Source organism: Varanus komodoensis, unplaced genomic scaffold (assembly GCF_004798865.1).
Source record: "Varanus komodoensis strain SLA01 unplaced genomic scaffold, ASM479886v1 scaffold38, whole genome shotgun sequence".
In the NCBI taxonomy this organism is placed as follows: Eukaryota; Metazoa; Chordata; class Lepidosauria; order Squamata; family Varanidae; genus Varanus; species Varanus komodoensis.
In genome coordinates this window covers 7,020,341-7,039,672 of record NW_025335909.1, presented here as the reverse complement: position 1 = coordinate 7,039,672, position 19,332 = coordinate 7,020,341, and the positions used below count along the sequence as shown (strand labels likewise).

General features: G+C 50.7%; 3 protein-coding genes across 4 annotated transcripts; 1 reads left to right on the top strand and 2 right to left on the bottom strand.

Annotated features, from left to right (window-relative positions):
* Positions 1-691: 691 nt before the first annotated feature.
* On the bottom strand, positions 692-5,599 carry ARPC3 (actin related protein 2/3 complex subunit 3). Its single transcript, XM_044440890.1, has 7 exons — positions 5,465-5,599; positions 4,262-4,361; positions 3,267-3,343; positions 2,953-3,021; positions 2,350-2,476; positions 1,628-1,722; positions 692-916 (listed from the first exon to the last, which is right to left on the bottom strand). The coding sequence occupies exons 1-7, from the start codon at positions 5,468-5,470 to the stop codon at positions 854-856; spliced, it is 537 nt and encodes a 178-aa protein (XP_044296825.1). The 5' UTR covers positions 5,471-5,599; the 3' UTR covers positions 692-853.
* A 574-nt stretch (positions 5,600-6,173) lies between these two features.
* On the bottom strand, positions 6,174-10,459 carry GPN3 (GPN-loop GTPase 3). The gene is made up of 8 exons (XM_044440932.1): positions 10,355-10,459; positions 9,226-9,334; positions 8,776-8,943; positions 8,537-8,661; positions 7,947-8,062; positions 7,535-7,631; positions 7,155-7,283; positions 6,174-6,437 (listed from the first exon to the last, which is right to left on the bottom strand). The coding sequence occupies exons 1-8, from the start codon at positions 10,400-10,402 to the stop codon at positions 6,375-6,377; spliced, it is 855 nt and encodes a 284-aa protein (XP_044296867.1). The 5' UTR covers positions 10,403-10,459; the 3' UTR covers positions 6,174-6,374.
* A 176-nt stretch (positions 10,460-10,635) lies between these two features.
* DENR (density regulated re-initiation and release factor) lies at positions 10,636-18,156 on the top strand. 2 transcript variants are annotated; one of them, XM_044440892.1, is made up of 8 exons: positions 10,636-10,654; positions 12,818-12,932; positions 13,831-13,850; positions 15,057-15,141; positions 15,629-15,712; positions 16,211-16,327; positions 17,096-17,235; positions 17,851-18,156. In XM_044440892.1, the coding sequence occupies exons 2-8, from the start codon at positions 12,833-12,835 to the stop codon at positions 17,893-17,895; spliced, it is 591 nt and encodes a 196-aa protein (XP_044296827.1). In that variant the 5' UTR covers positions 10,636-10,654; positions 12,818-12,832; the 3' UTR covers positions 17,896-18,156. The 2 variants fall into 2 exon arrangements, with proteins under 2 accessions (XP_044296827.1, XP_044296826.1); XM_044440891.1 differs by lacking the exon at positions 10,636-10,654 and adding an exon at positions 11,511-11,623.
* Positions 18,157-19,332: the final 1,176 nt, after the last annotated feature.

Here is a 19,332-nt window from a genome sequence, read left to right as displayed (position 1 = left end):
CAAATTAGGAAAGCCCAAGAGTTCAATGTGGCCTTTGAGGAATGTCTGAAACGCGTCAGTTGGGTAAAGCAGGGGAGGTCCTGAAAGTGATGGAGCTTAAATATCAGGGTACCAAGCTGGAGGCAGGCAGCACAGCGAGCCATTCAAGATGTGCGGTGTGGATGAGAGGGGGTGGGCGTGGTGGGAAGGAATGCTAACTTGAGATCCATGTGTGGGCTAGCAAGAGTTGGGTGTTCACAATGTGTAAGAGGACTGGTTTTGGGCTGCCATCTTGCAGACATCTGAGGGGTGGTCATCACTGGCTTCTAAGGCAAGGAATAGGGGACAGTGGCTCAAAGACCTCTGATTCAGTCCACTGGCATCTCCAGTTGAAAGTTTCTCAGATCTTTGGCGATGGGAAAAACATGTCACAGAAGTGAATTCCATAGTTTATCTATGTGCCACGTGAAGTACTATTTCCTTTGATCTGCCCCAAAGTCTCCACAACTCAGCTTCATGGGCTAACCTCAGGTTCTAGGATTACCCAAGAAGACAAATGTCTCCATTTACACTTTTTCTACACTGTGCGTGATTTTGTACACCACTACAAAAGATTTTTGAGATTAGATGTTGAAAACACCTGGTGATTTACCTCTGTTTTATCCCTGGCTGAGACATGCTGCAGGCAGCTGAAAGCACAGACAAAACCATGTTAGAAACCACTTTTTAATATCACTGTTGTTGCACTCCAGCTCAACAAAATGCGCACGATTTCACTCCACTTTTCTGCCAAAGAAGCACTTCTCTTCGTAGAAAACATGAACAGGCGCAGAATTTTATACATCTGGCAACAAAATGCTTCACACAGTCCCCTTCACTGGCCTGGCCCCGACAGGCTCTTGTTCATGAACTGCCTCTTCACGAAACAGGTCCACCACTAGGAGGAGACGACAGGAAAAGAAAACAAGGTAAACATGAAGCGAGAGAGGTCTTTATAGCAGAAGTGGGGCTTTCATCGAAAATGGCAATCCTTGTGTCTGATCCTGATGTGCCTCCCCGTATTGTCAAATAAAATTCACTACACTGGGAGCTTCCCAGGGCAGGGAGGCCCAGTGTTATCAGCTGGCATCATGCACAGTGTTTGTCCACCTTTGCCTTTTCTTCGTACTGTCAAGTTGTCAGAATCAGACTGGACAGAAAGTGGGCTATTGCCCAAAAATGCATACTCTCTGTCAAGTTTCCTTTTTTTTAAAGCCACAATAAACTTTAGGAGAGGAGACTAAGCACAAAGCTTTTGTTTTTGTTGGCCAGCATGTGAAAACATATCCCACCCTATCTAATGGGTTTGGGTTGTATTATCATAAATGTGCATAGATATGATGGATGTATAAGCAGAATACACACATACATTCATGAGTTTGCTCTTCTGTAATGAGAGATTCACTCGAATTCCTTATTCACAGCTAGAGACATACATGATGGATTACAAATGTGCAACCTCAGGCCCTTGAAGCTATTTATACAGTTATAAATGCCAACTGTTTGACAAATACTGCTCTTCTCTCCTTTAAGAAATGTGAAGAAAGCATTTCTTTTCAGTTAGCTGTCCGGTTAGTATTAAGCAGAACTAAGCCAAAAGACATCTTACTTTGCTAGGTTTGTCACTCTGGGGGTCAAAGACCTTTTCACACAGCCTCAGGCCTGTTTCTTGCCGCAGCTGCTGCAAATAAGCCCTCATAACCTCTGAAAACAGAGAAAGGAACACCTAGCTAGGAACAGATCACATTATAGCACCTTCAGACAAATGCCGCATTTTGCAAATGCCCTCTCACTCTCAACCAAACAGCTTTTCTGATTCATCAAGTCCAAGGAGCACTCTTGGCTGACAGCCTAGAAGTGCAGGCAAACGCCTGCCCCCTGGACTGCGTGGCAGAACGCGCTCTGCAGGACCAAATGGACAAGCGACCCCGTTTGAGGATCCTTCGGGGGATGCTGGGTGCAGGGAATGTGAAGAAGCAGAGGACGGCAGGTGGGCAGGGCGCTCGTTCAGAGGCGACACGGCTCAGCCAGTCGCAGCATTCCTTCGTGCAAATAGATTTACTCCTTCCGCTGGACTGAACAGAACAGCTCACGTGCACAAGTGATGCGCTGGCTTGCTCTGATCTGGATATACTCTGGCAAACGATGTAAAAAGCGGCAGAATGGAGGGAAAGCTGCCTCATGTCTTGGCGTGAATGTGCCAAGTGGAATCTTCCGTGTGCTTACCCAGGAGCAAACGTGGACTTCTGAGTGTCCATGTTTAAGGTGAACCAACTGTCAGCTCAATCCACAGATTCAAGCTTGCAGTCCTCCTTGTTACATCTCTCTTACCTTCTTCCTGCTTGTTGCTGGGTCTGGCGTAGAGAGCATTTAGTGGAAATCCTGGCTCCCCAGGGATTGGAAAATTTGTGATTCCTAATGTATACATTTCTTTTTCTCCTTGGCCTTTGGAGTTACACTGGAGGCAATGAAAACACATGCATGACCCAGGACAGAAGAGAGGGAGAGACACAAACCCAAACAGAACGCAACGGAAGATACTCTCTAACTGCTCCAAAACAGAAGTACATCCTGACCCACTGTGGGGATCCCAGACAGCTCGCCCATTAATAGCAATTGGAATTATGCATTTGGAATTAATTCTGGCATGATATTAACTCTGGCTATGCTACACCTATTTACTGCTATACCCCCAATTCTTCTCCAGGAGGTGGTTTAGTATAGGAACTAAAATGCACTGCAGCTTTGCTAAGCTGAAATAATTGCTGAATAAAGCAAAAGTGCTCAGAACTGTTCAGGCTTTGGCAATCAGCAATAGTTCAGCACTAGGCCTTTTTTAATATATATATATATATGCTAAAATGCTATCTATATATAGCATTTAAATCATACAGCATTTAAATCATGCAGGCACACATGTATCAGCTCCATTACCTTTTGCAGCTTTTTCAAGCACTCGGAGATGTACAGCGTTATGTAGATCAAGGTTCTGTCAGCCTCATTCTGGAAATAAAAATGCATCAGCTCCAGGGAAAACCGAAATTCTCTCTTCCAGCTCTCCCCACATATGCCTTGCCTTGGACTCTAATTCCAAGTATCCCCAGTCAGCACATCTACTGAACTTGGTGAGTGGGGATGGAAACTGTAGCCCTGCACCCTGCTGGGAGATGCCAAGACTGGGGGGGGGGGGGCTGATATCCACAGCAGACACCCGTGTGCACAAGCTTCCTTTCCTTCTCTTTCCTTACCTTGATTTCATAATTTTTGAAGAAGACGTTGGCTTTGAAGTAATAGATGGCTTCATCTATGATATCCGTATCTTTTGCTACCAAAAAGGGAGAGTTATAATGCAGTTCAATTAATAATTAAGTGAGGAATTTATGCAAACAGCTGAAGACTATTCTTATATTATATTCTGTAACCAGCCCAGAGAGCCATTTTGGCTAACGGGTGGGACAAAAAGATGACTGATATTTTTAAGATGTGTGGCTTCTTGGGGGAGAAAATTATTCACAGTGTGGAGAAAGCGGGGGGGGGGGGAGACACTTTCCTTCCTCTCACATAATCTGAGAACTCAGTGAGGTATCCACGGAAGCTGAGATTCAGGGGAAGGACCGCGTCACACGGCAGAGGTGACTAGGAAATTCTCGTGACGTGCCCCGCTTTGGATGGGTCTGCAGTCCTGACGGCCACATGCTGCTCGCAGTCTCAGAAGCAGTTATGCCTGCATGCTGCCCAGAGAGCCTCCGGCTATGCGGCAGCATACAAAAGCAATAAATAAATAAATATACACCAGTGGCTGGGGAACATGGGCAGGGAGGTGCCGTGGTGCACGTGTCTCTCTCAGGCAGCCGGTTGGTGAGCAGAAGGCAGGGTCAGACGGGTCTGATCCAGCACAGCTCCTCTTCTTACGCTCTTGTGATAGAGCAGTTCTAAGTAGGGTAGGTGAAACTAGGGGTGTGGTGAGCTTTCGCTGTGCAGCTGCAAGTTGGAGTAGTTGATGGAGAAAAGGGAATTTGGAGAGCTTTCAGCACAAATCAAGACTTCCCTTTCTTCCTAAGCATTCGATCACATAGCGTTAGATTCCTAATGGGTCTTGGGATTTCTGGCAGCGAATGATTTTATACTTCCGGTTTTAAATCGCATCTTATTGCACTTTAGGGTTTTGACCTGCATAAACTTTTCAGGGAGGTTTGGCTACTGGGTAGCACAGAAATAAACAAAATGTCACGAGATGCCTTACTCTCCTTGGGTGCCGGCCCTTTGAACTGGCTCCTGATGGGCAGCAAGGCCATGTTCCCAATCAGTTTGGTGTCCGGGTCCATCAGGGTGGAGTGATAGGCCTGCCCCAGAGAAAAGACGGGTCAGCGAGTCAAGCGGGAGATGATGCCGGAAGTGCGCCGAAGAGGATGCACAGCTGCTCACTCCCCTCACCAGGGAGGGAAGGGGAGGTGTGGGAAGCGAGCCAGGAAGCATCCGTGGGGGCGTGAGACGGAGGAAGCGCCTCCTTTGTGGGCAGAGCGTCTGCATGGTTTGCGGGGGAGGGTGTGAGGTTTGATCCCTGGCGCCTCCACGCAGGGCTGCTGCCGGTCAGTGTGGACTGTATAGAGCTGGACAGACTCGGGCATGACTAGACGCAGCAACTTCCTGGGTGTTTCCCTGGTTCTATGCACGGGAGGCTGGCTTGGCTCACTGCCTCAAACCCACCTGCTGGGTGAACTGCTCTGGACCACGTTTCCATCAGCCCCTGGCCAGCATGGCTGCCGGTCAAGGATGATGGAAGGATGCAGTCCAAACAACGGGAGGGTGTCCCAGACGCCCCTCTCCACCCCGGGAGGATCAGGGGCAGCCCCCTGGCGGGAAATGATGCTCTTCATCTTCACTGTGCCCTCGGAGGCAAGTCGTTCCGGAAAGCGAGCCAAGCCGCACGCAGCAGAACCAGGCGCCCTTCCCTCGCCGCGATCAGCCCCCGCCGTCGGGGCCGCGAGTATAATTCTCGGGACGGCCGTGCGCGGGGCAAGAGCATCTCCCCCGGGCTGGGGGCGGCGGGGCCACGGCGGCCCTTCCGCGCCTTCCCGAGCAGCGTCCCTCCGGAGGCACGGCGCGGCTCCCCTCCCCTCCCGCGGCGGAGGCTTCCCGGGCAGCGGGGCCGGCGGAGGGTGCCTCTTCCAGAGGGGGGCCGCGCAAGGGCCCCGCATGGGTGCGACTACCGCTCCCATCACCCCGCCAGACTGAGCTGCCTCCGCAGGGCACCCGCTTCCTTCCAGCCCGTGGCCTCGCTGCGTCTGCCCGCAACCCCCACTTCCTCGTCCGAGCGGGCAGGCGCGAGGATGCCCCCCGGCCCGGCCCGGCCCGGCCCGGCCCGGCAGCAGGCGGAGGCCGGGAGCCGCTCGTCCTGCCCGGCGCCCGTCGAGTCCCGCTCGGCCGCCACGCTTCGCTCTCTCACCGGCATGTTGGGAGGTCAGCGATCCGCCTCGGCCGGGAATAGGGCGCGCGAAGCCTCCTTCCAGCGAGCGGGGGAGCCGCTTCTGCAAACGGCGAGACCTTCCTGTTCCACCCAAGGCGGCGGAAGGAGGCAGGAAGTGCGGGCGGGCGAGGCGAGCGCGGCGCCGGCCAGCCGGCAGGGGGCAGCAGAGGACAGCGGCTGCGCCAGCCTTCTCCAACCGAGCGCCCGCCAGAGGGGCGCCCACGGTGCCCACCCAGTCTGATGCAACTGGCTCCCAGCTAAGCGTACGCTACAAACATTCTCCTTAGAGCAGGCCCACCGAAAGACTTGCAGGCTAAGGTTCGAGATAACCAGAGGGGGTGTCCCATGTGGGGCGGGCGATGGAGCCCAGGGAGGCTGTCTGCCAGACTGTGGCTGAAATAAGGTGGCGCACCCTGTTGCGTCTGATCCCCTCACAGTAGTTCACTTTTGGCCCACATGAGCTTCACCTGCACAGGGGTTTTCCTGCAATCAACGCCCCCCCCCCCGCCCCCGCCCATACATCCCTTTCTACAAAGGTGTGGGGTGTGAACTTTGGAGATGGGATCCTTCGAAGGCAGAGTTTAGACTACATAAATGCGCAGTTGCACATACACGCACATTATTGTGTATTTTCTGTGTTTGCTTCAGCTGCCACCATGGCAAACAGAACAGATGAAGTTTCTCCTGCTTTTTATAGCAATAAGTAGTAACGTCATCCTTTATTTCTCATCCTTCAAGGTGTATCTTTTTCCAAAGCAAAAACTGTACAAAGTGGCAGTGTCCATTTATATATATTAAACTCTTCACTGAGGGAAAGAAGTCCAGTATTCAATTTTCACTAGACTTATCAAGGAGTCTGTGTATTTTACAGTCTTTCATTCTGAAATCTTCATTCATCCACTCGGTCTTGGAAATATTCATCAAAAGCTGAAGAGTTATCTTCCTTAGTTTCCTGTTGGGAAAAAATAGTTTGTAATGTCCCAGAATGCACAACTTAGGCACACACACTCTATCTCGCAGGGAAATCATGCCCTTATTTTCCCTCATAAAAAACAGTGATCAGCAGTATCTCTAACCAACAGCATATAAGCAGACCTTCTTATTAGAGGCCCCCATAATCCAAAATACCCCCCCACACACACACACAGAAAGGCAGAACTTGTGTCATGCCTTAGGTCCTCTTCAGGGCATTTCCTACAAGCTTTTCCCGACTTTCAAATGGATTGTGACCGCGCTGTGTTTTATGACTGTCTTGTTGGAACGTCTTTACGTTTTTATTGCTCATACACAGTTTCAATGTTGGTTTTATACCATGTCACTATATGGTGAAACAGTCAGAGCATTTAGGATTATAAGGGTGAAATCGAGGCATGTTTATGCAGAAAAAATGTACAGCTCCCTGCATTTCCCAGCCAGCCCTGCCTGCAAGGTGTTGAATCGTTCTGTAAAACAGGCACGGGACAGTTTCCGAAGTGCAGCACTGCCTGCCCCACATGATACTAATTGGGTGGTGGGTGTGAGTGGCCTTGGACCTTGCATTGTGATGATTTCCAGCTCCTTTTTTCAAACTGGAGAATCCAGGGACCTGTCCTGCCCCTCCGGTACTGACTCAGCCGTTTTCGTACTCTGTGAGACTGGCTCCCATCCCGACTGTGGCTTGAACGGTTACCTTCGGCTCTTTGAACTCCAGGTCTTCCCCATACTGGATGGCAAAGTCGATGTGCTGCAGAACAATGTTAACGCTCTCCTCATCGGAGCGATCGAAAGGCAGGAACCGAACCATGCTGTAGTCGTCGATCTAAAAAGGAGAGATTTGGAGAGCAGGTTCTGGCTAGAATGCGCAGTGGTCACAAGACTATAAGCTTCGCACTGACAGATCGCCTCCAGGGCGATCGATCGACAACACACAAAGGCCAAGTATAAAGGCGATTTAACTGACCACTTTGGGCCATCGTGTGTGGGAGTTTTAAGGATATCAGGTGGCTGTTCAAAAACAGTGAACTATCTAGCCATGTGAGCTATACAGGCCACATTAAAAAGGCAACTTACCAACCCACAGATGGCTTTAGTCAGCTTTTGAAACCGCTTGCTTTTGAGCAAATCTGTAGAATCTTCCAGCATAGAATACATGTCGGGGTCCAGGTACCTGGAAGAGGTCACTTAAGATTTAGAATGCAGCAGTCTGACAAGAACTTCATATGATCTGCACCTCAGCCGAACTCCTCTACACTTTAAAATTGACTCCCCATTTTGGTGTGTTACCATCTACGGCAGAGATGCAGAACCTCTGACTCACAACTGGCCTGTGGAGCTCTCGTTTCTTTGCTCCCAGATTTTTCCAGGCCTTTGGGTCTCTGTAAGAGCCCCACGGCAAGAGCCAGTAAGATGCAGGAGGAGAAGGCACCCCTGCGGTCCATCTCCACCCACGTCAAGGCAAGAGGCCTCCCTTTGGCAAACTTACTTTTCAATTTCCACTTTGGCTTTCTTGTTTAGCAAGTCCATCTTTGTCATGACATTGACTTGGGGAATCTCCAGGGAGACCATTGCACTGAGAGCTGCCATGGCGCCAGAGATAAACTAGCAGGAGGAGACATGAGAAGAAGAGGGGAGGACCAGGCACGGTCAGGCAAACCATAATGGGAAGTCTAGCCCAACTTCATCTGGATGGCAGCTGACACAGAAGGAAACACATACTTCCTTGAACTCCACCAAACCATGTGTTGTCTGCTCAGGTGCAGCAAGGACCAGTGCAGTGTGGTGGTCGAGGGCGCTGGCCTGGGACTCGGGCGGCCTGGGTTCTAGTCCCCACTCACCCACAGGCTGACTTTGAGCCAGTCAGCCCAACCTGCCACACAGGGTTGTTGTTGTGGGAATAAGACTGGGGGCAGGGGGAGGTGAATGATATAAGCCACTTTTAGCTCTTTAAAAAAGAAAAGGGTGGGATACAAATGTAGTAAATAAATACAGGTAATACTAAAAAGTAGTCTAGTCGAGCTCAAACCCTGAAATGTAACAAACTGTGGTTCCCCTGAGGAGGCAACTATCACATACCTTAAAGGATTCCACCATGAACTGGGAATCAACGAGGAAGACTCCACACACGCGGAATTCCCACTGCTGCAGCTGCTCAGCCAACTGCCTCATCACAGGAAGATGGGTATAGAGCTCAATCTGGCCTAAGGAGCAAGCCACAGGAAGAAGAGTTATTGACGGTCCTCTCTCCCTTTCAAGAGGGGCTCTGCACTGGGTTGAACTGAGTCTTTTTTTTAAAGCTGGAATGCTCTGCTCACCCGGGCAATCAAAAAGGATGTAATCATCTTCCACGTGGCCCAGGCATTCTTCCAGCCAGCCAAAGTTATTTGCAAAGTATTCCATGCAGAAAACTAAGCCCCCGTTAGGACCAAACTTTAGTGAATCATCTTCCATGACATCATCCACTTCAATCAGCTCACGGATATCTGAAAAATAGAGCTCAAGGTGGACTATATAGTCTCCCTCTCCATTTGATTCCACAACAACCCTGTGAGGTAGGCTAGGCTGAGTCCTAGTGCTTTGCCCAAATGACTTCATGGGCAAGCGAGGACTAGCACCCAGTCCCAGTCCAGTTTTCTACCTACTGTGCCACATTGGCTCTTCCATTTGTCAAAGACTATGGATGAGACACGCATTTCCAGGCAAGGGAGATGGTCAGGGACGTCCTTTCCATTGCTTCATGCTTGAGGCCTTAGCCTAGACTTTACCTGCCATGGCATCATAATCAAAGTGCTCTGCAGCGGGATCCAAGTTAACCACTTGAACTGAGCGATTCAGGGCTTCGCAGTGCTGGACCATGTTGTAGCAGTAAGTGCTCTGGAATTGAGAACGCAGAGCTTTTACCGAGCAGTCAGTGTCACATGGAGAGTCTCTGGCAATGGGCAGTAACCCCACAGCTGTGAGGTAAGGACAGGCCAGTGCAAACATTTCCAGCACCTTTCTTAGGGCCAGTGCTCACAGAGTTATGAACCTTTTGCTTCTGTTACAGAGAATAAAGTTGAGCAGTCAGTGCCCAGGTATAAGGGTATACGACTGCTTCTAAAGAGACATCCTTATATAACGGAGTCATCACTGCTTTCTCTAGTTTTACTGAATTTTGTACTGGGGATTATGTAAGCTATCTTGGTCAGTAATTTTAGAGAAGGGTTTAGCAAGGTCCTGAAGGAACCCCTCTCTCTCCTTCGGTCTGCCTATGTCCCAAGATCATCTTTTAAGGTTTTCACTGCATGCTCCCATCTGTCTGAGGTGTGATAGGGAAGCAGGAAAGGCTGGGGAAAAGCTTCACAGTGATGGCACCTTTGTTTGGGTATCTCTAACCCGGAAGGCTCATCCAGTGGCTAATTTGATATTTTAGTACCAGCTCAATATTTTTAATATTGTGCATAGACTATTAAGAGTTAAATGGCGACAATTTTCTTGCTGCCAGTTTTTCATCTAGTGTTTCTTGCTTGTGTAAAGGGTGGCTTTGAATGTACAGATAAACAAAGAGATAAAAATCAACTAAGAAACAACAATAACAAGGACTGCTGCTGCTGAGTAATACCGCCATCAGCAGCGGCAGGAGCCAACAACTATGATAAGTTATAAATGCATGATCTGAGGCAGCCTTTCGCAACTAGGTTTCCTTCCAGATGTACCAGACTACTGGCTGGGGATGATAGGAACTGCGGCCCAACAACTCTGCAGAGGGTCAGGCTGGGGAAGGCTTGCCTGGCGGGCTACGGAGCAACTCTACAGCACCGCAGTTTACTCGCACCCGCGGAAACCTACAGCCCGGGAGGCCAGATCGTTCCCTATGGCCACTTCCTCCGCCCGCCCGCGCGCCTCGCCACTCACCTTCCCGCTGCCCGCGGGGCCCATAACCAGCTGGGCATAGCGGGGCATCGCGGCCGCCGGCCTTGCGCGCAACCGCGAGAGGAGTGCGCGCGACTAGTTTGGCCCAACCAAGGACCCGTCGATCGCATGGCCCCTCTATCCCTAGCTCTATGGTTTGTGCTTCTTTTCCTCGGCTACGGCAAGTCCTAAGGCTCAAACGTCGGAGGTTGCACTTGGAGTCTTGAACGAAGTCTTGAACGGAGTTAACTCTTGCGAAGCCGCAGATTCTCGTATACCTGTGGGGGTTTGCCTTTTATCTGCGTAAGCCCATGGGGGATTGGAGAGGAGATATGCTTTTTATTATCGTCATATTTATTACAATATGTTATATTGTATTATTTAAATGTTTATGTTATAATCTGGGTCCAAAAGCTTGAAAAAATACTGTAGTAGCCTTACTAGGAATTAAGACCCAATGATATCAGTAGCGTTAGCTTGCTGGTATTTCATCATCATTATCATCATCATCACGTCTTAGGCGGTGTTTCCACTCTAAACTGAGTCTGATTTCATTTTGTACATTGTAATTAATAAATAATAAAATTTGTTAGGAGGCTGCTGTATTTCCTGCCACAGACCAACACTACATAATAGGGCTACTGCGAAGTAAATTGAAGGGGAGCAGAATTATGTGAGCCACCTTGGGATCCTTGCAAGAAAAATTGTAGTGATGGCCACTGACTTGCACGGCTTTAAAAACGCCTTGGACAAAATCATGGGGAAGACTATCAATGGCTACTAGTCCTCATGGCATCTCCAGGAGCAGAGGCAGGAGGCATCCATGCGGCAGTTCAGGGGAGCTTGGGCGGGAGGGTGTTGTTGCCCTCACGGCTTGCTTGTGGGTTTCCCACAGGTTGCTGGTTGGCCACTGTGTTAAATAAGGGCCGGAACAGAAGGCCGGAACAGCTCTGATCCAGCAGGGCTGTCCTCAAATAAACAAGCGGGATTGAAATACACGAAATACACTAAACAGATACTTGACCTGTAGCTACATTGCACTACGGCGGCCGGGGTGGCTCATCCCAAGCCGTGCGCCGAAGGCGGAACCTCGAGCTGGAGGCGGACTCCTCCCCCTGCTCAGCGGAGCCACTCGGGGGGGGAATCTCGCGAGGATCCACTGCTCTCGCGATACCTGCCGCCGCCGCCGCCGCCGCATGTGCCGCTCCGGAGGGGGGCAACGGCAGGAGCAGCGACCGCCGCCCCCCGCCCGGAGACCGGAGGGCCGCGCGGGTGAGAGCCGCCGCCTCTCCCGCGCCTCGGGGCCGCCGCCGCCGCGCGCCTCCCCGGCCGTGCCGGGCGCCCGCTGGGCTCCTCTCCCGCCCGGAAAAGTTGCTGCCGCAGCCCCGCCTGCCCGCCTCGGGGGCGCCTCTCGGGCGTGCGCGGCCGCCGCGCCCCCCCCCCGCGCCGCTCGCTCCTGGGCGAGGCTGCCCGACCCCCTCGGAATGGACGTGCTGGCCAGGCTGCCCCCCCCCCCCGAGCGCTCCAGGCAGCCCTGCGGCGGACCCGCAGCCGAGCGCGCCTCCGTCGCGGCTTCCTTCTCTGGCAGGCGGCTGTTCAACAGGCGTTGCCCATCAGCCCCCCGGGCATTGTCTGCTTTGGCGCTCCCCACCCTCCTGCTGCCTCCAGGGGGGCTGGATTACAACCCCCCCTCCCCCAATCTCCCAGCCAGTAGTGCTGCTTGCTTCAGCCTTTGAGCAGCAGTAGCGCCCCAGCTAGAAAGAGGGCGGCTTCCCCCCATGGCACGATCCCTGGGAACCTTTTCACTGGAGATGCCGGCGGACTGAATCAGAGGTCTTTGCCTTGTCCCCATCTCCTTGTCTGAGCTGCCCCTTCCCTCAGGGATAGCCTTCCTCATCTGGCTTGAAGGTGGCAGCCACTGCAACCCACCCGACTGAGACATGTGCAGCCCCCACTCTCCCTAGCTCACAGCAGGGCCTCAAGCTGGCCCCCATCCCACCTGCACACCCAGCTCACCCCCCCCCCCCGAATGCACCTGCCTTCACCCTGGCACCCCGGTGCTTCAGCACCGTCGCCCTCAGTACCTCCCCTGCTGTGCCCAGCTGGCAGCTTTTGGGCGTTCCTGAACTCTTGGGCTCTCCCTTATTGCCCAGCGCCCAGATTCTTCAGGGGGATGTTTCCTTGGTTCTTTACTCACCAAAGGAAGCGACAAAGTGCAGTTGGAGATTGATTGACAAGACAAGACTCTACTTAGGCAGACTCCTACACTAAGCCTATGTAGTGACTGCCTTAGTGTGATGGGACCCTCCCCCCGAAATGAGTCCTGCTTGTGTGTGTTTTTTTCCCTTAGTAAAAGTCTTAGTGGCTTGTTTGAGGTGGGGTCTGGGTGCATACCTGCAGTCTTGGGCCATCCTACGATTTGCATCGGCTCCTAGGGCTGATGTGCCACGCTTGTATGCTTTCTAGACTCGTGTGGTGGCCATGGATACCGCCGAGACAGCTGTTGTGGACTGTAAAGGAGACCAAAGGTGCAGCGCTAGACCGGATGCCGACTATCCCCTCCGAGTCCTCTACTGCGGAGGCAAGTAACTCTTCCCTGGACTGGCACCCTCTGGAGGTGTTTGATTAAAACCTGTTCTTAAAGACACCAAAAAGAAACTTCTTTATCTAACCACAACATGCTTCAGAGACAAAGGCTTTTTCATCAGAGGCAATCTTATAAAAAAGAAAAACTATAGTTTATCAAAAATTACTACCATCTTTGTAAGCTTGTTTTTAGTATTTGCCTTTTATAAGATTGTCCTGATGAACGAATTCTTATCTCTGGAACGCACTGACTTAGATTTTTAAAAAGTTTCTCTTTGACACCTTTGAGAAAACACCTGGCTTCAGACAACACAATAACTCAGAAGAGTTGAGTATGGGTTGTTGCTAAACCATATATTATTGTGTTGTCTGAACTCGGCCAAGATAACCCACCCACCATTCACATCCCAACAACAAGCCATGTATTCTCTTCATGGGTTTTTCATGGTTGAACAGCTGTGGCTTCAGTTATCCAAACCCACCTAACAAACCACAACTGGTTAACCACAAACAACCCATGAAGAGAACACACGGCTTATTGCTGGGTTGTGAACTGCGGGTTGTTTAGCATGGTTTGTTATCTCAGCATGTTAAGTATATTATGTATATTAACCCTAGACTGAACAGTTGGATGCATAAAATTGGGTAAATTCTCTCCCACCCCTGAATTCTGCCTTTCTTTTTCCTAAGGTGTGACTTTGAGGGAAATTGGTGACATCTTTTTACAATTTTAATCTGCTGCATAAACAGTGATGGAAGCAGTAAATGGTGATGAAATACAATGTCATAGTCAGAATTAATATGCTATTTTAGAAGTGCTAAAGTTTTAAAATATGATAGCTATAAAGAAAATGTGATGTTAATTAAAACCCGTTTTATTTTTCTTTCCCCAGTCTGCTCGTTGCCAACAGAGGTGAGCTGCCTTAGTTTTGAAGGGCTTGTGTTTGTTGCTGTGCAGACAGTGGAGTGAGGAGGAAGCGAGGGCTGTACCATTTGCAAACCCTGCAAGTGAAGACCAGGTGCACTGGGAGCCATCCTTCTGGCTGTACTGGTTTCCCGCTTTTAAAGAGCTCTGTGCATGGGAGTATTCCAAAATGTGACCTTCCACCTGAACTCTGAAATGGGAAAAGTCTCTCTACCCCCTCGGAACTCCACCCCCTCATCTTGCTTTGCGTGTGGGCTTGATCTCTTTTCCGCCGCTCACACCCTTCTGTGCTGTTGTGTGGGTGTGTGTTAATGGCCCAAAGTACCCGAAGGACCGCTTCTCCTGTACATGGCTCCCGCCGTGTGTCTTCAGATCTGCTACGAAGGTCTGTGTGAGAGCTTCCGTTGCCATTTGGAACGCGGCAAGAGACTCCCATCCTAGCAAATCAGGCAGTTCTGATTTTCTGTCTTCTGGGAAACATGTTAAACCGTTCTGTTTTGGCTGAATTGAATTGGGGTTGGGGTCCTTTATATCCTGCTTTTCTTTTAAGGAACTCACAGTAGTTAACATTACTCTCTCCCCCTTTTGATTTTCATGGCAACCTTGTAAGGCAGAGCAGCCTCCGAGAAGGTCCAAAATGAGCGCCTGGGGTCTTGTGGTAGTGGGGGCTTGAAACTGGGCCTTCCCAGTTCAAGTTTGACAGTGTAAACATGAATCCTCTTCAGATAGAGACAAATGAGCCTGCAACCAAATGTCACGGTGTGGAACGCTCCTTCTTCAGGATTCCAGCTGCTCTTTTCTGTTCCCTTCCAGCAAATATTCTGGGTGAACACTGAGCACAACTGGTCCTCACTGCCCCCGCTTTTTTCTGGGGCCCTGTGTGTTTGTAGTAAGGACGTTTGTGTTTTTGCAAACTCCGCTGTTCCCTAAGCCAGCCGATGCCTCCCTTTTATGTGGGGTGGTATCATTTCGGCTACGTATGCAACAGGGCTCAGCCTGAACATCAGAAATAGGAGAAGTTATGCAGCCGTGTGGCGGCTGGGTGGAAATCTGCAGTAACTGGGCACAGAGCTGCGTGGAGCTGCTGTGCTCGCACCCATCCGAGAACCAAAGCGTTGCCACAAAGGCCGCGTCACTCTCTGTGTGTGCAGCGGTTCCCTCAGCAAAAACATCATGGCTGTATCTCTTTTCCAGTATTGCGAATACATGCCTGACGTGGCGAAATGCAGGCAGTGGCTAGAGAAGAATTTTCCAAACGAGTTTGCGAAGCTTACTGTAGGTAAGAAAATGGTTGTGTTGTGTTGTTTCCTGGGTGCGGCGTGGGTCACAGTCCTGTGCACGGTTATCTGGGAGGAAGCCCCACTGCAAGCAGTGGGAATTCTTCTGAGCAGACACAGCCATAGGATTGTACCGTTTGGGGGAAGGAAATGGCTATGGATTTTTTGGATGAATTTGGTCGGGTTTTGTTAGGGATGTCAGAAGGAGAACCAGGGTGGTGCTTGTTTAAGAATTAGCTTTGGTTGGAACTGCATGTAACTCTTCCAAGAGCATTATCCTTAGATTATACAGTAGTAATTACTTTGCTTTTCCTCACACTTCATGATTGCTTTCATCCCCAATATAAGCTATATTCTTCTCGAATCCCACAATTGTGATGAGAGGGAACCTCCTGGTTCCAATTGGTACCAGTTCCAAAGGGATCTTGTGCCTGAGTTCTTCCTTTGTCAGGCTTAAAGACTGTCATTACAATTTACATCCTCATTTAGAGAATTCTCCTAAACAAGAATCTGGCGTTGGAGAAGGTCAAGGGACAACTGGTGAAGAAGAAGAGAAGAAAAAGCAAAAGAGAGGCAAGGTTATTTCTGGGCGGAACGCTTTTTCCTGAAGGCACATCAGCGGTGCTTAGACGAGGGCCGTGTTGTGTCGGGGTGGAGGAAAGGGTTGGCCTCCGGGTTGGGCCTCGCTGGGCACCGGCTTAGTGCCTCCACTCAAGCAGGGGCTGCCGTTGGGGCCACGAGCTGCTTTTCTGCCCTTGGGCTCTGCTTGTGCAGCCGCTGCTCACCCCGGCCCTGGCGGCAGCGGTGGTGAGAAGGCGAGCCCGAGGCGCCACTGCCCGTCTGTCGAGCAAGCCGGCAGCAGCGATGGCAGGAAGGAGGCTGTGGAGCCAGAGGGGCCGGTGGCCGGGGAATTGCTGAGGGAGGGCCCCTTGGAGGGTGGCTGGCCCCGGGCCCCTGCACTGGACACAGCCCTGGCAGAGGGCTGGGACCCCGAAACCCCACACTCTTGCTTCTGGAGAAGAGCACAGCCCCTGGGCTGGTGACTTACGCAGTTCCTCTGACGTCCCTCAGGAGGAAGGGGTCAGATAAAACAGAAGAAGAAAACGGTACCTCAGAAAGTGACGATAGCAAAAATCCCCAGAGCAAAGAAGAAATACGTCACGAGAGTATGTGGTCTTGCGACTTTTGGTGAGTGAAGAGAAGCCTTATTTTCGCAGAGGGTTCTGAGCCGTGATTCCGCTGTGGGCGCAAGGCACCGCACCTGCCGCTTCGGCGATCGTTGCTGAGGCGGCCGGCCATGCAGTGGCCTGCTGGGGGGCTGCTCTTTGCAATCCGAGGCCCGCTTATGCAGGAGCGAGTCCCACTGAACTCGGAACAGGCAGCACAGGGACGGCTCGTTCTCTGATCTGATACGTCCTGCTTCTCTTGGGTTCTTGGCTGCGAGTGGCCTTCCTGTGGTCGTGTGTCGGTGACGACACAGCCTTTCCACATCTTTAATCTTTTAAAAACAGCCCCTGCACATGTAGCTCCTTTTTGAAGGCATTCCCCCCCCCACCGTTCCCCAGGCTCCTTTCTCCTCCTCCTCTGTCTAAATGTAAGTTGTATTTATTTTCCTCTCTCACCTGCTTATGTAAAGTCGAATCTGTGGGGTGGTGTGATGGAGTGTTGGCCTGAGACGGGGGGGGGGGGGGGGGGTCTGGATGCTAGTTCCTAGTTGACCACGAAGCCCACTGGGTGACACTGGGCCTTTGCTGAATCTCAGCTTAGCCTACCTCACAGGGTTGCTGTGAAGATGAACTGGAGAGGACCATGGAAGCCTCTCTGAGGTCATTGCAGAAGGAAAAATGGTGGGATTTCAAGCGACTTCCTAAATAAATAAAATTAAATTCATGAAAGCAGTGAACGAAAGGAGAAAGAAGTGTTGATTTTTTATCATGGTTTTTGTTTTCCAAACAGAAATAGACCTTAAGGAAGCACAAAGATTCTTTGCCCAGAAGTTTTCCTGTGGTGCCTCAGTAACGGGAGAGGATGAAATCATCATTCAGGGGGACTTTACAGATGACATAATTGATGTAATCCAGGAAAAGTGGCCTGAGGTGAATTTTTATGTTGCCATTCAAGTGCAAGCTTTTTGTGTGTGGGCGGGTGGGGTTTAAATTTCCATATATTGCACTTGCTGTCCTCTTGTACCCAGATATCTACTGGCCAACGTGAACAGTCATTTTTGCCATCAAGACTCCTCAGGCATGCGTATCTATGAGAGAGGGAGGGAGATGGTGGCTAGACTGGTCAGCCATAGATCTGTTTCCTTCATGAGGACTAGAAACTCTGCTTAACTTGTTTGACAAAACCTTCTGGATTCAGTACCTCCTATGGCCAGTTAGCCTCACTGGATGAAGTACCATGAACTGGTGGTATAATGGCATGAGAAACATTTTTGGTTGTCCATGCTCTCCTGCCATAAACCCATAATAGTATATTCTCATTGTTCATCGTGTTTCACATTACAATTCCGTAGGCCATCCTCATGCATAGCTGGCTGGGGAACGCTGGGAATCAGAGGGGGCTTTGCCCTCTCAATACGCAGCGAACGCGCCTTCAAACGCTCGGGCTGCACCAGCTTCTTTCCTGGCGGCTCCGTGTTTTGGCGACCTCCTCCTGGCCTTAGAGGGGCTTCTCTTCTGACCAGTGGTGCATTTTGTGTCTTGCAGGTAGACGACGATAGCATTGAAGATTTAGGAGAAGTCAAGAAGTGATGCTGCTTTTTTAAAATAACCCTGCCTTCCAACCAACACCAAGTTCTCGTCGTCGTAGCCGAAACAGACTTCCGCGCGTGTTTGCCTGATAGCCGAACTGTCCCGGGGCGTCCTTACCGTTGGCATTTTCACTGTTCCGTAATGGCTGCATATTTTCTGTTTGTGACTTTTGCCAAAGTTTAATCTTGGGGGAAGTGGGACTCTCTTGCTTCCGCATGAAGTAGACAATAATCAAATAAAGAAGTTATCGCTCCTCACCAAGTAAGGGTATGATTATTTTTCCAAGCAGTTTTCAGCCCCTTGGAGGTCCTTTCCAGATCAAGTTGTCAGAAGGAGTCAGAGCACTTGAAATGCTAATGTACTTGCGCAGCATAATTTACTGGGAATTGAAGGACATGTTTATGGGTTGGGGAAAGCTTATTTTTAAAGCATGCATAGGTTTGCATCTTAAAGGAGGAATGTATACACAACTTTCTTCTGCATGAAGGGTGTTGTCCAGCACAGCTGCTCATAACCCTACAGACAAGCAAATCTGTATATAAGCCATGTGTGTTTACGGGTAGTGTGTGGATTCTGATCTGTGGCAGTCAATCTGGATCAAGTAAAATCTAAAAAATGGAACAAATTGGTAAGTGTTCTGTGTATGTTTTAGGACTACATGCATGGAATAAAATACGATCTTTTCTATTCTATGCAGCAGCTAAAAGCATGTTTGGGAAAAGAGATTCCAGTCTGGTAGCCATTCTGGTTTAATTAAACTAGGATAACATCTCGAGTATATGAAGTTAAAACATGCATGTGGAGGAAGAGATTCTAATGACTTGTGCAAAGCATTAAGGCAGGGTACAAACACATTAATGAATGAGTTCAGGCGGCAGCATAACCCATGTTCAAGGCTTGTGTGGCTTGTTGAACCATGGATTATCATGTTGGCTGAATCCAGCTGAGATAAACTATGGCAAACAACCCCCAGTTTACAACCCAACAACAAGCCATGGCTTCTTGGTTAAGGAGACATGGCTTGTTCATACACCTGGAGTCAGACAACGTGCTCACCCGTGTGTCAGCAAGAGCCCACAGTTCAATGGCAACCCACACACCTGAAAATGAATATATGGCAATCCCTCCAGCTTAAAGCCGCCCTAGTCTGGGGGGGGGGGTGGTGGTGGTGGTGGTGGTGTGTGTGTGTGTCGCCAGCAGCGTGTGCTGCTGCTGCTGCAGCGACGAATGCATGCCCGCGCCCGGGCGGCCTCCTGCGGAGGCGCCGCTTTCCCGCCACGTTTCGCAGCGGCTCCTGCGTGCGGCGCCGCCCGGACAGCCAGGTATCCCCGGAGGCCCGGTTCGTACGGGCGCGCCGCCCCTTCCCGCAACAGGGCAGCGGAGACGCGCCCGCGGGAGCCCCGGGGCGGCCGGGCGCGGGCCCCAGGCTCGCCCCGC

Bases quoted from the DNA above. Each gene is read 5' to 3' on its own strand.
- DENR (XM_044440892.1), top strand. From the start codon at position 12,833: ATGGATACCGCCGAGACAGCTGTTGTGGACTGTAAAGGAGACCAAAGG. The intron at 15,142-15,628 runs GTAAGAAAATGG...ATCCTCATTTAG, and splicing joins GTTTGCGAAGCTTACTGTAG to AGAATTCTCCTAAACAAGAA. The intron at 16,328-17,095 runs GTGAGTGAAGAG...TTTTCCAAACAG, and splicing joins ATGTGGTCTTGCGACTTTTG to AAATAGACCTTAAGGAAGCA.
- GPN3 (XM_044440932.1), bottom strand. From the start codon at position 10,402: ATGCCCCGCTATGCCCAGCTGGTTATGGGCCCCGCGGGCAGCGGGAAG. The intron at 7,632-7,946 runs GTAAGTTTGCCA...GACCTCTTCCAG, and splicing joins GCCAAAGTGGAAATTGAAAA to GTACCTGGACCCCGACATGT. The intron at 6,438-7,154 runs GTAACCGTTCAA...TTTTCCCAACAG, and splicing joins TGGAGTTCAAAGAGCCGAAG to GAAACTAAGGAAGATAACTC.
- ARPC3 (XM_044440890.1), bottom strand. The intron at 3,344-4,261 runs GTAAGGCATCTC...CCTTTTTGGTAG, and splicing joins AGGGCCGGCACCCAAGGAGA to CAAAAGATACGGATATCATA. The intron at 3,022-3,266 runs GTAAGGAAAGAG...TTTTATTTCCAG, and splicing joins TCAAAAATTATGAAATCAAG to AATGAGGCTGACAGAACCTT.